This window comes from Liolophura sinensis, chromosome 7, assembly GCF_032854445.1.
Source record: "Liolophura sinensis isolate JHLJ2023 chromosome 7, CUHK_Ljap_v2, whole genome shotgun sequence".
In the NCBI taxonomy this organism is placed as follows: Eukaryota; Metazoa; Mollusca; class Polyplacophora; order Chitonida; family Chitonidae; genus Liolophura; species Liolophura sinensis.
Window position 1 is genome coordinate 11361765 of NC_088301.1, and position 17564 is coordinate 11379328.

Consider the following 17564-nt stretch of genomic DNA (forward strand, 5'->3'; position numbering starts at 1 on the left):
GTCTATCTGCTTGTCTGTTGGACAGAGTTAAATTTTGAAACCCTATTTTTTTATATGGGCCGTTCTCTTCATGTGGATGGTAAGATCTGGTAAGATTGTATGATGTTGCATCTATTACGAATTTGAGCTTGTTTTAAAGACAGGCTTAAGAATGCTTTACAAATTATTCCAGTGCCAATGATTTAATGAGGAAAGCTTTTAAATGAACACACTGTATAAGATCAAGTTTATTTCCATATCTGTGCAGCTTCTGTTGCAATGTCCTGAACCGTAGACTGTATTGGAATATGTTATTTCAGGTTGTACCCATGTCAAACTGTTTGTGTTTGTTGTAGTATCGTCAATTCTGGGGCATATCGTATTATCAATGGGACATGTGCCCATGAGGATACATCATTGAGCACACTTGCAGAACAGGGTCGCTGTCCAGCTCTGCGTGACCTTGACCTTCAGTGTAAGTACCAGACGGGTCACATGTCGATCCCACCCATCTGGCTGATACTGGCCTCTCTCATCATACCGGCATGGATCTTTAGATGAATGGACATGGGAGACAACTTGGGGTTTGTTAAGATGCTGTCTTCCTGGAATACTTATTTATAGAGCACAGTATGTGATGATTGCATCAGGGGGCACATAATTTACATGTATTAGTCACACGATTACCCCTACTCTTATTTTCACTTGTATTTTAACATGTTCTTGTTTGGCTGTATGATCTTGTCTCCAAAATACCATTTCACAGCTTTCTTTGTAATTGAATAGGTTATTTTCAAATGTTAAAATTCATAACTCTCTAAGAGGTGGTGTAGGTGTGCAGCTACTCGGCTGTATTACAAAACGGACTACTGGTAGTAGAATGTGGTTAGGAAGGCCAGTATTTCATGGGAGGATTAGTAAAATTGCTTGGCCTATTTCAACATTAGGATTTGTGATGCTCCCAGAAAGTCCCAAATAATGACAATAATACTTATAGCCATACATGGATTCCATAATAATAATGAAGCCGAGGTCTCACTACATAAATGTAAAAGGCTTCACAAGCTTTTGACCCACATGCTGGAATCTTTATCAAGTGATGAAGGAAGTCACTTGGTAAAAATCACATTTTTTACACTTTCGAATTGACGTGGTCATGCTTTGACTTTGACTAGTATTAATGATAATACTATTAAGTACACCACTTTCTAAATTACATCCACCAGTCTGAAGGCAAGCTGAAGTCTAATATCTAAGGGTCTCGTAAGGTGAGCACTGGATTGCCTGGAAGGTTTTAATTGGCAAGGTGCAATTCCGTATGTCATATATAAGTGATATGTGATTTATTTGTTTTCAGTGTTATTGTTCACTGTATAATTGTATGTTAAATGTGAAAAAATGACAGAATGTTTGGGAGTGTTGTAAAGGAGTATAATCATTGAGTTTAATAGAGTAATAATCAATAGACAGTATTTTTCTGAATATTTGATTCTATACGCACCACAGTTTATTTAGTGTTTTTCAATAATTTCATGTTTCATTGTATTAATTGTTGCTTGTATATGTACATCAGTCATGAAGTACTTAATTCTAGCGACAGTACAATCTCTTTCCGCATGAGGCCAAATTATGAACTGTGTAATTGTATTTGGTTTCTACATGCACATGTTTCTGTGTTCATACACTAATACTCTGGACTAAATGCTAAATAGGATGGCCTTGAGACTGAAAGATCCAAATAAAGGTTTTGACCAAGAAAATCATAAATAGTTACATCTTAACATGGGATAATTTCTTTTTCGTGTTTGAAGAGAACCAATGCTCGCCTTGAGCATGTCATAGTTGAGTTAAATGTACATATATTAAATACAAAATACAAATGTTTACACTTCTCCCTCATTACACTGCTGTGGTGATCGGGTACAAACGTGTGTCCTATGTGGGTGGAGTGCTTTGTTTGTGGTGTATAAAGTTTTGTGTACACGAACAGCTGATGACATGTACAATATAGTGAATGGACTCTTGATACTGGATGCTCATTGTAACCCAAGTGTGATCTCATGGCTTTCATTGAGTAAGTACAAGATGATAAAACTTGTGACTGCAAAGAAGATGAAGAATTTCCTTCTGAAAATAATGTATACATTGAGTCGCAACAACATGATGAAAAATTTGGGCTACATGCTTGTGAATATGTGGTATTGAACCGTGTTATGAGGGAGAGGTGTGGCATCGATGTAGTCAGGGTTTATTCTGTGAAAACATGTATAGACGTGTATGTTATACCATGTAAAGTGAGATATTAACTGGTAATTACATCATAGGACATCTTTGGCATGTTGTATAGACATCTGTTTCACCTGACAATCTGACCAATCAGGAGATACGTAGGATCACTGTCAATACTCAGAGTGGGCACATACAGCTATTGCCACAAATATTTTGCACAATCATGATTTCATAGTAGGAATGTCATGTACATGTAAATACTGAAGTTTTATTCACATTAATACAATTTCACTGCAGCTTATTAAACCTGTCGCCATTCTGGCTTGAAATAGTGAGTAATACTCAGTTTATAAAACATATACAGGAACAAGATGGTGTTGTAAAAAAAGAACATGTTTTGTGGAAATGATAGTTTTTTAGCCAAACTTGTACTATGTAGCGTATATGTACTGTTTTATAGAGGATGAAGTGATGTGACCTTGTTCAGAATGACCAGTCAGGTATGTGTACAGTTGTTTGGTTACCTGGATGGTCAGTTGAACAAGGCTGTGTCAGGTAGATGATTGTTGTTTGTAACATTCTTTAATACGTTGGAGCACATGTTTTTGACATAAAATTAGCACAAAGAATCTTGGCTTGATTTATAATGTGTATTATACTAGCTAATACCTTTATTAATATATTTAATTAAGATAAAGAAATAAAACAAATGTAGTATTAGTTTGTACAGATTGGTACACGAGTCAGGGTTTAAGTTTTCAGCTATAAGTGATTTCGTACCACATGCCTTTCATCTTGGTGTTAAAACGTGGTAGCTTAATGGCTGTATTGAAGCTTTAACGATTTATTAAGTCTTGTCAGAGTGTGTCATCACTACAACGAAAACTGTTTTTAGATCATTCCAGTTCTGGATTTGTTTTGATATAAAAGCAATATTACTTTCTAGCACATGTGCGTTGTTTTGAAAAGTTGTCCACAGTGATAAACAGTTATATAATATATTTGCTTGCTCCCTTGACAGTGTAACATCACTTTTGTTGATTTGTTCAGTTATATCACAACAGATCCTACATATTTATAATGCTGTCTGCTTTTGAAATATGATGCTAAACACACAAGACACGACCATGCACCTAGTCATATGATACTTGCACCAGTTGACCGATCCTTGGCTGGAGGCCTATGTGGCCAAGGTGGTTAGAACGCTAGTGCAGTGCAGTGACCCAAGAGCCTCTAACTAATGTGGTCGTCATGAGCTTATGTCCAGATCATGCTCCCTTCCTCCCAGGCTGTATGTGGGACGGTCTGCCAGCAACCAGGGGATGGTCGTGAGTTTCTGCCCGGTTTCCTCCCACCGTAATGCTGGCTGCTGTTGTATAAGTGAAATATTCTTGAGTACAGCGTAAAACACCATGTAATTAAATAAATAAATGAATCTTTGGCCTACCCTTCTTACAATGAGCACCAAGCAATATAGAAACAGATTGCAGATTTTAATGTCTCACATATGACTTGACTTATATCTGGACATCAAAAATTTGAAAGTTCATCATTAATTTGCCAAAGGTCAGCTTTTACTCCGAGCAGTCTGGATGTCCCATCCAAACAACTGACCGCCATTGTGTTGTAAACAATTGTTGAGCATGGCATTAAACAAGGCAGATGCTTTATCTAACTATTCCACCATAGCCACTCGCATTGTTATGGACAAGACAGAAGAGATCTGCATATTCTGCATTGTGCATGAAAAAGATCTTTTTGATGTTGAACGGTTTAATTACTTCATATATACAATGTTAACAGTCTAATTGCTGCATCATTTCACATGAAAAAACTGCTCTTCAAAATAGTTTTATAATTACATGTACCTTTTTTTTGGATCACCCATCTACGTTTACTTTATGTGCCACCACAGTGTTTTGAATATTTATTATTATTCTTTAGTCCTGGCAAGTAAAGAGAAAATGGGAGCGCTTTAAAACTCTAGGGACTGAATTCCGTTTGGTACAGGTCCAGTGATTGATTAGAGTTTGTGTTTTTCCAGACCAACAATGACACTGTGACTCAGCAATGGTGCCTCCTCCTGTTAAAGTGGCATATCTTTTAATCCTGAAGAAAGACACTCAAAGTGTGGGTTCAATCCCAAACTCAGACAATCAAAATTTTCCTGGCGGGAATAAGCAGTTGACAGCTCTCAAAATTAAGTTAATTTTGTCTTAAATGAAGTGCCACCAATGTGGCACACATATTAAGGTAACTTTGCAGACGTGGCACATGTAGGGAAGTTAGTGTATTTCACTTAAAGCTTGGGCTTTAAAAATGCACTTTCTGAAACACATAAAAGTCTTAAAATGACACGTGTCCTTTACATGCTTGTTTTTCTGATAACAAATAAGAACTTCACAAAAGAGTGGCCCTTAAAGGTAAGTGAATCAATCAGAATCAGGAACCTGCCAATGGTCATGGGTCTCTCCCGGGATATGTCCAGTTTGCTTCCACCACAATGCTGCTGCCATGGTGTCAGTGAAATATTATGGAGTACAGCATAAAACACCAATCAAATAAATAAATAATTAAATCAGAATCAGGCAAAATGTGTCCTGTTAAAAGCTAAACTGGAGGTGAAATACAATACTCTGTTAACTTCAGCGAGGTCAGTTACCTCCCAGTCCAGTTTCCTTCATCCATGAGATTATAAACTGCCTTTGTTCAAGTAAAATAGGGGCCTACGTGACCATGGTGGTTAGCATGCCAGCGCAGTGCAATAAACCAGGAGCCTCTCACCGATGTGGTCGCTGTGAGTTCGTCCAGCTCATGCTGGCTTCCTCTACAGTCTTTTGTGGGAAGGTCTGCCAGCAACCTGGGGATGGTCATGAGCCCAGATTCCTCCCACCATAATGCAGGCTGCCATCATACAAGTGAAGCTTAAAACACCAACAAAAGTATTTTTTTTTTCACTATGAGGTGGAAAATATCCAGCACACACATCTCCAAGTTACAAAAAGAGGGTGTTACAGTAGCATTTGATAAAGTGTGAGTAGAGAACGGAATCCTAGCTGCCATGGATTAACAACCAAACATTGGATACAAAATATTTCATTTATTTTGTCAAAAGTTTGCAGCAAATGATAAAAACATGATTAAACATTTGTTTATTATAGCTGAAAGTCAATCCATTCCACATGAAAGAATTTAAAAAGGCAATTATTTTTTCACATTGTAGTCTAATTGGTGGGATTGGCCAGTTTCAGGGCTTCACAAAAAGTATAACTTTGTTAGTCAACACAGAGTATTGTCTTGAAAATATGAAAAAGTTGAAGAATCACAGTACATTAAATGACCAAACAATGATGTTCTAAACACGATCATGCAAATACTGTGGTAGTACTGTTCTTACTGGATAGAATGGCACATTTTATACCAACATTTTATACAAAATTTTAAGGAATTCTGCTAAATCGTAGTCTAGCATCTTTGATTCTGCAAACCAATAAATTAGCACAAGCTTCTAGTCCCAAGTCACAAAAAGCAAAAGAATGCTTAGACTGACCCTGGACAGAAATCAGAAGGGGCAGGGCGCATGTCAACATCTCAAAAAAAAGGTGCAGGGTGGTAATGTCCACTGTCTATCTGTCAATAACGTGTCTGACAGAAAGGGGCAGGGTGCAACAAGCTTCTAAAAAAGCCTAACTTGGTATCTGCTGTACATGTATCACGGCCTGCATATCTGCACTGGCGTTCTGCTTGGATGACAAAAGTGGTAAGTAGGCCCTTTCTGTTAGTGCATGTATAAATATCACAAAATCCATTTTCATATGCTAGTACATCATCCACTCCTTCATAACTTGTAAACCTACACAAAAATAATTCCATTCCAGGAACAGTTTGATTTATGACAACATATTACCCTCTATTACATAAAACAAAAGTAGAGCATCGGTACAAAAACAGGAATGTCATATATATATATATATATATATATACACACACAGTGTTAGCTATAGGACACTTAGTATCCAGGTGGTCAGGACAATATCAAGGTCAAAACAATTCACGGTACTACATACCATTATTTACATGTGGCAGGCATTATTTTCTTTCTGAAACCTACTTGTACCATAGGCATACAGGGCACCTTACTTCCACAGTTAAGATAAACACTATTATTGTAATAACTCCTGGGCAAATGAAGTCGCATTTAAGTTTTTCAATAATAATCCTTTGAAGAATTCAATTTGCATCATTTTATTTCATGATTAAAATACTTCACATTTCATGTTAATAATCAACTTTTTTTTGTGACTGAAAGATCTGAAAAAGAAAATAACGAAGAAAAATAACAATATACTATTATATTCATGTTCACAAAATATACATAATGCACTTCAACCTACATGTACAAATGATAACAAACAGACACTTAAGACATCTCAAAACACAAACTGAAGCAAAATGAAATTTAAACTTGTACAACTAGGACATGAGTATTTGGGGAATAAAAATGGCTGGTACTAGTGTTTGACATCCCTTCTTGTCCTTTTAGTAATTTGTGTTTATGGTCAATTCCATTTTCTTGGGGACCAACAGCTGCTGATAACCTCACATACAAGGCACCGGAGACCAACAACCCACCCATAATGCAGTTACACGTGTAGTGCCAAAAAAAGGAATAATGTGGGGGAACCTGGAAAGCGCATCACCTTGTAGCCATCACATGAGAAATTTCTGGATAATGTTCTGTATAAACCAGGTCTCCTCAAACCGCAGATGATCTGAGTCTGAGCCGAGGAAGTGAAGACGGTCAGTGTTGTTCAATTCCTTCAGACCAAGCCAGTCCTGCAATAAACAATTGTATCTCTCACAGCCATCACCATTATGCTCGCTTACACACGTCGCTTTGAACATTTCTCAAAAACCGATGCAGTGCTTATTGAAAAGAATTTCTCTTTGCACCACTGTTTAAAAGGTGCCTCTACTTTGTATATTATTCATTCAATAGCAACCAACATAACTTTAGTCGTAAGTGCCTTTGTGGAATCAATATTTGGCCCACTAGTATTTCTAGTATATAACACACAGTCTTTGTCCGTAAGGTAATATGTATTTATTCTATTTGACTGGTGTTTCATGCCATTCTCAAAAATATTCCATAGGGTTAAAAGTTCATCCTTTATACTGCCATAGTGTATTTAAGCAAAATTTGTTCTGCACTGTTCTGCATTTTCTGAGTGGTATCACCTGTTTCAAAAGGATCCAATGAGGCTTTTATTGCTTTTATCAGATTTACAGCAACTTGGTTTGTAGAACATGAACAAATGACCTCCACCAATATCTTTATATGTCCGAGTAAGGTACTAAATTCCTCTCTTGTTCTCTGTACCAGGCAAATGCTCCAAGTGGTAGGCCATCATAGTGTGGTAAGATTACCAGAGATCCAACAAATAAACAAAGTGTAAGGTGATGAGGAACTGAACCCTGATTACACCCGACTCACCTGTTGATACAGTGGAGTCTCCCACAGAGTGTACAATTCCTTAGCTTGACCTGGCTTGTAAAATCCAAACCACTGAAACAGACATTCAAATAATCTCACTTGTTTGGTTTGGTCAAATTCAAGTTGATCTCCAAGTTGAACTACCCTAAATGACCATAAATTTTGTCAGTGACTAACTATTTTTCCTGATTCTGAGAGTTCTACTGATTTTAGAAAGGTTTGATTTTGAGGCTTGCTTGGAACATGGGAGGATATTCTACTGGAAAATAATGATATTTTGGAACATTTATTTGCCTCTAAAAATGCACTTTTGTGGGCGAAATTTTAGGTCATTTAGGGTTTTCCTTCACTGCACACTTAAGTCTTTTACATTTCTGAGATGAATCAATAAGAATCTGTGCCTGCTTACACAAAGGTTGAATAGCACAATGGGCACATAGCAGGGTGGGGGGGACATACATATATTTTTTAATCCAGTGAGGTGGTACACATGTTAACCAGAACCTCGAGTCATTGTTACATCTAAGATTTATTGACATGCAATGTCTACAATGTTACAAGGTATCAATTTCTCCTGAGACGTGGTTTAATGTGACATCATTACTGTGAGTTGGGAAAAGAATGTTTGACATCAATAAAATGGTGTCTATTCCTGCTGCCAGGCCTTTGATGTTTCCCTACTGCCATGTCAACTAGCACTGTACACAATTTATGTGCTTGTAATGCTACTACAGTACTACTACTTGAATACTACATAATAAATAAATAAATCAATGTTTACTTGCCATTAAGGCCACACATAACAAGATAAACATTTTCAGAAATTAATCATAATCATGGGGCCTCCCTGGCAGAGAGGGTTAGTGCGTCAGCATGGTGCAATGACCTAGGAGCCTTTCAGCAATGCAGTCACTGCAAATTCAAGTCCAGCTCAGGTTAGCTTCATCTCCCGACGTGCACAGGAAGGTGTGCCATCAACCTGCGGATGGTTGTGAGTTTCCCCTGGGCTGTGCCCAGCTTTCTCTCATCATTATGCTGGCTGCCGCTGTATAAGCAAAATATTCTTGAGTATGGCATAAAAAACTAATAAAATAAATAAATAATCATTATCAAGCATAACAGAGGGTTTGGATGTAAAATTACACCAGTCATTAGAAACATCAATAACTTGTCAGCTACACTCCAAGGTTATGTAACCAAATAAAGGTCTCTCTAAGCAGCAGACAATCCAAATCGCTAAAATGTGGTTGAATGGACAGCTTGAGGAACAGGTTCCACATCTAACCAGTTATGATGGCTCTCATGAGAAAACTCGGCAACTCTGGAGATACCACGCAGAGACACAGTAGCCAAGGTAGTTGGCTAACACAGAATCAAATGGGCAAACAACAATTTGAGGAATAGGTTCCACATCTAACCAGTTATGATGCTCCTCATAAGAAAACTTCGCAACTCTGGAGATACCACGCAGAGACGCAGTAGCCAACGAATCAGATGGGCACCAAATCTAATCACTTAAGGTCCTCATAAATTTGATTAAATTCAACCCGTAATTTGGGAGATTTCTTGCGTACAAGCTGAGATGACAGACAAAGCATACTGCACAGTCTCCACGAAACAAAGGTTTGGGGGAAAAAATAAGAGGGACATTAATATTCTATGTTATTGAAGCATTAATCTAATAAATCAGGGCCATATCTAAGAGCCATTACAGTTCTGGAAAACATTTAGGCTGCCAAACTGTTGGTGGTCCAAACTAAACAAGCTGTATTAAAACTAAAAAGTAAGTTAAACAATCATATGATGGTTAACCAATAAAACGTTAAGTTTTCATACCAATTTCAAAAGCTCTTATCATAATTTTGAGTTGCATTTTTGAAATTTCTTCAAGCATAGTCACCATTAAAGTTTGGTATCAGAACCGTTGATGCTTTTCTAGATATGGCCCTGTGTATTACAAAACTGGTTTGTACAAATCCTGAAACAGAGTATACATATGAGGGGAGAATGGTGTCAGGTTGAGATACCATTACAAACAGCTCCTTCCATGGTTGTGAACCACCTTGCCCCCTGGGTGTGATTTTCCTTCATACTGACCTCACTCTCTTTAGGGTCCACCATGGTGTCCTTGAGGAATTTCACCAGAACAAGGTTTGTAAGCTTCAGCAGGTTAGCCCTCTGTGTGGCATTCCTTACCTGGTGAATACCAACATAATACAAGAAGATTACCCCACTCGGGGAGCTGGAATTTGACTACCGTAATTCGATGACCTTTCCACCAGCTGAGCAGCACTCATGATCAGAATGCTTGAGGGAAAGTTAACAAAATGGGGTCAGGAGCTGTAGGGGAATCTAATCAGAGAAGTTGAACAGTGCACCGCTGGTGGTTGATGGTTCTCTCCTATATAGCTGTAGACAATATAGAAAGTCGGCACATGTCAACTGGCTGGCCTGGATACATTGATACACTCTCGCCAGTAAAAGGGCGGCGTAGGCTTTGAGTGGTCAGTGTGAGTAAAAAAACAAGGTAAAAATGTAGGCCCTTCGCTCTGGTGATTTCCCAAGCCACATTGTCTATTGTGTAAACAACTGTGACTTTGATATTTTCTTCATTTTAATTCATGGATAAAAATAAAGGTGTTGTCAAGTCTGTACCCACTGGGCTACTTTCATCTTGCCAAGCAAGTCCACCGCGCTCCCACAGCAATGTTTGTCTAGCCATCGGACGAGGCAAGAAAACAATCTCCCACTCCACCATTGCAGCACCACTTAAGTTTCGATTAGTCAAAGTAAAAGTGGCAAATTTTATGGTCTGTCACACAGGGGTGGTTTGATGCCTGCTGGTTGAAAAGGTCAGCCAACTACGGTAGTACCAACCATTATCACAAAATCATTAGGAGAAAACAATTGTATTTTGTGTTTTACTGGCAAGCCGACAATATATAAAAAAATTGAAAATGGAATAAATATAAAACTGAAAATCCACCTTCTTATTTTATCTGACTACTATTCTTGAGGATTTCCTGTTACGAAAGGCTTTCAAACTGCTTAAATATGTCTTTAACAGTAAAATTTCAACTGGTGGCCTTAACCTGAAAGAAATTTAAATCTCGTCTATTTGGACTTAATATCAAAAATCTTAATTATTCTTCCCGTTGGCATGATGCAAAAAAGATATTACCTATCATACATAATTTTAAGCATTATCATAAAAAAACTAGTCCATTGCATAAAACTATTTCCTATTTATATGATCAGAAATGATATACTGCACAATACTGCATGATCACTGGCCCTGTGTTCAAAAGGAGTTTTTGAAATCAGATTTTCTGTTGATGAAACCCCATTTTTGTATGAAAATAAACATGCATTTTCTGTGTTACCTGTCTTAAGTATGCCACAGAACTAGAGAATATACGTATGTGCATAGCAGAATTTCCCCAGAGAAGGTCAAAATTTGCAAGATTTTATCAACATCTGGAAAGGTCAAAACCAAAGTAAGGTAAGCTATATTGGTGTCATGATTCTCACATTCTCCTGATTGAGGTCAGCCAGGAAGACACTCTTGGCCTTGTATTCTGCCTCATTGAGTGGGTCATGCCAGTATTCGGCTTGCACCAGGCTGAAATAAACGGACAATTGTTCTATAATACCAACACATGTACACCCACTGGTATTAACAATCCCATAAATCCTAACGATAATTAAAATTGGCCTTACTCAGCCGGTTATGGGCAAACATGTACATGGGCACAATGTTATGTAAGGTTAGATACATTTAACTGCCACCATGTATCACCGCCATATGGCTAAATTATTGGTTAAATGGTATTAAACCATAATCATTTATTTACCACTGGTTTCCATGGTAGCTAGGCACATGTAATTTTATGCACGGTTTGTCAACTACTAAGTGCTTCTCTACAACAGAATGAACAAAAACATGTCACAAGTGCTTTGCGAAGTATTTACGTTAGAGATAACAGAAAATTTTGAAGGAATAATGAACGGGAGACTCGAACATGAGCTACATAGACCATCCAAAGGTCAGTAGAAGGCCACGTTTTACCCAGTGACGTTGCAGTGCATGTGTTTTTCATGTACATGTATGTTTGATGAGCATACATACACCGCTAACTGTGACATAATAAAGGAAAGAACAAATCCGTTCACAGCTTTGGGCCGTCTTGATACAGACGAGAAGGAGTTTTATGAGTTCCCCATTATCTTCTGACTATTTTGGTGAAGTAGAGTTTCAAAGAAACATGTACAGATTCAAACGATGATTTCAGTGTCACTTGTCTGACATGCTTTGAGATGTTTACTGTAGCTCTAATTTTTTATTAAATAGCACAAAATTAATATACATGTATATGTTTTGTTTGTTTTTTAAGTCCCTTCAACAAAATCAACTGCATCATTTAACTGTGGATTTAACTAGAAAGAAAATTTACTTATTTATTTTATTTATTTGACTGGTCTTTTATGCTGTACTCAAGAATATTTCACTTGTACGACAGCGGCTGGCATTATGGTAGGAGGAAACCGGGCAGAGGCCGGGGGAAACCCACAACCATCAGCAGGTTGCCGACAGTCCTTCCCACTTACGGATGAAAAAGAGAATTTAGAATCTGAGGGGATAATATCAAAAAGTACTCAGTGTCATGTGCAGGTAATAAAGCCCATACTGTGGACTGTGCATCTAGTATTATTTGATAGGGCATGTATGCGCATGTCTGAGAACTGTTTGAAAATTCGCTCCTGATCTGTGCCTGAAATATAGTTCATCCTAATATGCAAGACAATATCTAGTCTTAAATAAAATACTCACTTTTCCTGCACATAACTGAAAAAGAGGAAAACAACACATACGATATTACTTGCTCCCACAACACTAAGCCATTTAGTTTAGTTCAGCTGAAGTGTATCAACTGTAGTATTACCAATCTGCTGTTTTAAATTTAAAAACCTAAAAAAAGTGTAATTTTAGAGGCAAATAAATGTCATAAAATAAACGTTTGGTACTGAAACTTGCAATTTTGCATTAGGATATCATCCTTTCTTCCAAACAAACCATCAATCACCTCTGGTGGACCAACTCTCAGATCAGGCAAAATGTGAAACAAAATTTTAGGGCATTCACTGTAATTACCTCTCAGCTCATCCTAGAGAAATTGATCTGACAGGCCACCAATGCTCTTCCTACTCACCTGTTGTATGCACCTAGATTGAGAAGTTTTCTCACCCAGTTACATAAGGTACTATTGTCTCCTGGGCACCTGGGGAAGCCATACACTCCTGAGAATAGAAGCAAAGTGTCTGAGATGGGCAGCAAGACAATCAACATGTAGCAGTGGAGCAATATATTGCATACTTGCGTACACAAACAAAGACGCATGTACAGTTTTAAACTTTTTTTTCCCCACAGAGTCACAAAGCATTACCATTACAGACACTTTGTCATGTACATCAGCTTTCTGACAGACATACACAGACTTATTGGCGGACCATTATTCTTCAAGTTTATGTCATCTCCTTTTTGCAAGTGACATGATGGCAAGCAAATCAAGAGCATCCCTTTCATTGTAAAGACAATTAGGTGGACTAAGGGTAGATAATCCAGAGAAGTTACGGGAAGCATACCAACCACAATGACAAACCTGACACAATCCAATCTTCTAAATCTACCTTCACTGATCAGAGATCTCTGTCAATCTAGTCACGTGATTTAAGTGATAGGAAGTCAAAAGACACACAAATGTGTAAAGAAAAGACAAATTATGATCAAGCGCACAATGAACAAGATAGTCATAAACAACCTGTAATATAACAAAGAGTGAAAAATCACATTTTTAACCCTCACAAAAACTAGTCCAGTAGTACCTGTCTGACTCATACACACCTTGATGCTGACCACCAACTGATATCAGGTTCTTCATCGGGGGGTTGGGGCACACCTGGGCTATCGCTCGACTGAAGGTGACAACATAAGGTGTATATTACTCACTGTAAAGCATTTTTACGTTGCCCATATAAAAGTAGCTTGAAGACTCAATCAGGAAAACCTTTATTGTTTATTTGTTTTTATATTAGCAAATATCAGAACAATGCGAGTTGAATTTTGAGGCATCTGTTTACAACTCCATCTACCCTCATTCTTCAACCATTTCAACCACCTCTGTAATCAACATTTTGAAATATTCCGAGAGTACTATGGGCTATAGAGAAATAACTTGCAGTTTAAAGAAGCTTGCATCCTTTTCAAAATTTCACTGAAAAAAATGCATTAGTGGTTGAAAAAGTTAAAGATTTACCATTAACACATTGGCTACACAAAACTCTTACAACTGTTTGCTTCACCAATATAATGACTGTGAAACAAATCTATGCAGAACTCATAGACAGAAATGGCCACTTTTCATGTATTGATGACAGTTGGTCAAACTCGTCACTATTTTTGATACTCACAGAAACTGGCCTCCTTGTGAAAATCCAATGGCATTGTAGCCCCCTTTCAGCTTGTCGTCCTTTGCAAGTTGCTGACAAACATTGGCAATCTGTTTGTTAACGTTCATAAAGAATCCATTCCAAGTGTCCTGTTAAATCAAAAATCAGACAACAATCAAACACAATCTCAAATGTGTGAAGCTGCAATAATTGTTCTGTAATTCTGCCTGTTAATAAATATTTTCAAATTCTCTGTTTTTCCATTCAGTTTATCTTAATTAAAAAATTCAACCTTTTCCTCAGAGAGAGCTGGCGAGACATACCAACTACTTAAACTGGGAAGGCATCATTTTGGTTGGTATGCTTCCTGTAACTTCTCTGGATTATCTACCCTTAGTCCACCTAATTGTCTTTACAATGAAAGGGATGCACTTGATTTGCTTGCCATCATGTCACTCGCAAAAAGGAGATGACATAAACTTGAAGAATAATGGTCCGCCAATAAGTCTGTGTATGTCTGTCAGAAAGCTGATGTACATGAAAAAGTGTCTGTAACCTGGGACTAATATAACAGATACATTAGTCCCAGCTGTAACAGAGTAGATATGCACAAAAATGGACAATATTTATTATTGAACATTCCACTAAACACTAAACAAGAAACATGGCCGTAGCACTAGCTGCAGCTCCTCAAACAGGTACAAGTACTAGTACAGTGCCTTCAAAACAGCAAATCAAAAGTACTCAGGCAGTGTTCAGAAATACTGCAGTTCACAGTTGTCTCCCTTTAGTCCACCCACTACTGTTGAGAGATGCTGCATCGAGATACAACACATGCTATTTGGTCACCTCTTATCAGCGAGTCTCCATCAGTACCAAGGGAAATATTAAATGTATATGTAGAGGAAGCTGTATACAGGCATTTGTTTTTCAGTTCCTTTTTCGTTTTGTTGGCATGGAAACCTAACTAATATGGAATTAGAATTCAATACATTTGCATCAAGTACAGTAATGACAGGCAGTTTAAAATATTACATCTCTGTTACAAATTATCATGTGAATATCTCTCTATGGCATATCTCTCTATGGTTACACTAATGTCATCTGCAGGTTACATCACGGCTGCTACAGCAAGTGAAGAAAGTGATGGGTTTTATTCCAGGCAGATAATCAGTATTGACAAACAGGCACAAATATTCACCTCTTCAATGTTGTTCCCAATCTCCAGGGACTTCACATAAACACCGGACACATGCTGTTCTATCAGCTTCTTTATGCTGCCCATACTCAGTGGGTTACAACAACTGTCCCCTGGAAATAACAAATCTAACATGATTATCGTATTTTTGCCGTACACATTCAGTTATTCATGAAAAATCTCAATAGTGACCTTACTACAAAATACTAACTATAAATGGAATGTTATTAAATCCATGCTGAACATCAGAAGATAATACTTTTTTTTTTGCCAATAATGTAGAAGAGAAGAAGACTTCTGCTGATCTTCAGTGCACAAAGAACATGCCACAAGAGCTAGCTAATGGATCACAAGTCATTTTCAAGAGAGAATTTTGGGTTCTTTGCTTTGGGTTTAATAGTAGCTGAGGGTCAACACATAATTTACATCAGATTCAAGACACCAAATTGTGCTGTAGGACTCTCTCAAATATTACAAACATCTAAGGTGCCTCAATTAAATAACATATAAAAAAATAAAATCAAATATAAAAAAAAAAACAATGAAAACTAAACAAAATTTCAAATGTCTCTGGAACTAAAAAACTAGAATAGCTAGAGGCTGGAAAAAGAACAGAATATATTTGGTACATCCCGATCTACCTGAAACTCAAATACATGTACATGCCTTGTCAGCTTTAAAAAGAAAACTGTATAAATAATTTATTTATTTATTTGATTGATGTTTTATGCTGTACTTAAGAATATTTCACTTATACGAAGGTGGCCAGCAAATATGGTGGGAGGAAACCGGGCAGAGCCCGGAGGAAACCCATGACCATCCACAGATTGCCGGCAGACCTTCCCACATACATCTGGACAGGAAGCCAGCATGAGCTGGACTTGAACTCATAGTGACTGCATTGGTGAGAGGCTCTGGGTCATTACGCTGCACTAGTGTGCTAACCAATTGAGCCACGGAGGCAACCCTGTATAAATAAACTGTCCATCATATTTTGTGCTTCTGTTACAGTTTGTGAAAATATAGGTCTCATTGTACAATGCATACTGGCTGTTCTTTTTTTGTATATAATGGATAAAGTATTTTACTCTGTGGGTCACACTGGGTTTTTAGCGTGCATCTTCAGAGCCGAAACCTAACACAATTCTTTGTTGGCTGTAAGTCAACACTATCAGAAAAAGAAGGGTCGATCAGTAGGAATTTTATTTTTTATTTCATTTTTAAAGAAATTAACATCTTGAGAAAAAACCTTCTTAACAACATTTCATAAAATTTATATAACACCTTTTTATATACTCAGTCGGGTTGCAGCCAACAAACATATTTTTAATGATGGCCTAACCACTGAACAGCTTCTCTCTGCTTAAGCTCTCCCTCTCCCTGTTTGGTCATGGCATCAGTGTTGATGACGAAGGTAAAAGCAACATGTTTTAACTGATAGTCACCCTTCAACATCGATTTTAAGCAGTGGTACTACAAAACATTTCAACGCCAAAATGTAATTGGCATAGTAAAGAGCACAGTTTTGAGTGGAATTAAACAAGTTCACAAATGCCAGTCAAAATATTTGGAATAAAGCAAAATATGACACAATGAACAACTACGAGCAGAGTTTCGTAAATCCTTAGCCATTCGTTCATTTTAAAAAGCCCATAAGTCTCCGATGACAGTAGTCAGTGTATATTGTAGGCCTACATGCCCACAGCCCTGTGTAACTTTACCAAAAACCACTGAATTAATCAGGAAATCGTCTAAATATTCAGGCAGTGTTTTGCTCTTTACAATACAAATGAAATATTATTACTTCGCTAATCCAATATTAATCGACCACTGAAATGTTTTCAAAATAATGACAGTGCAGGGTCACAAAACACCGTAGACGTTACATGCCATAGCTACAGTTACTAAATGCAGGGGTCATGAGTTAATGATTTGGGTCATTTCCCTCTTGTGATAATGAATCACTGTTACAAAATAACAACGGCTGAACAGAGGGACACATAAAAAAAAAACTGACAAAGAAGACCAAGCATCGCTATGGTAAGCAAGCACATTTACCCATTCCATGCCAAATGACCACAGGTGTTGTCACGGCTGTCACAGCGGACAGACAGAGAAATAAACACAAAATTTTCACAAACATCGTCGTCTGCTCTTCGCTTTTCCAGATGTCGACAGCAACTTGCTAAGTGGGCTGGGCAGCCGCATTTTCGCACC

General features: G+C 37.6%; 2 protein-coding genes across 2 annotated transcripts in view; one reads left to right on the top strand and one right to left on the bottom strand.

Annotated features, from left to right (window-relative positions):
• LOC135471144 (voltage-dependent calcium channel subunit alpha-2/delta-1-like) overlaps positions 1-3156 on the top strand; it is a 28876-nt gene extending 25720 nt beyond the window's left edge. Inside the window, 1 exon segment of the mRNA XM_064750233.1 lies at positions 336-3156. Coding sequence (XP_064606303.1) covers positions 336-540 — 205 coding nt within the window. The 3' untranslated portion in view covers positions 541-3156.
• A 3619-nt stretch (positions 3157-6775) lies between these two features.
• Positions 6776-17527, bottom strand: LOC135469875 (palmitoyl-protein thioesterase 1-like). The gene is made up of 10 exons (XM_064748504.1): positions 17406-17527; positions 15351-15460; positions 14171-14298; positions 13605-13675; positions 12913-13000; positions 12534-12548; positions 11234-11324; positions 9800-9898; positions 7703-7774; positions 6776-7044 (listed from the first exon to the last, which is right to left on the bottom strand). Exons 1-10 carry the CDS (start codon positions 17488-17490, stop codon positions 6919-6921), a joined length of 885 nt encoding a protein of 294 aa, XP_064604574.1. The 5' UTR covers positions 17491-17527; the 3' UTR covers positions 6776-6918.
• Between the last annotated feature and the right edge of the window lie 37 nt (positions 17528-17564).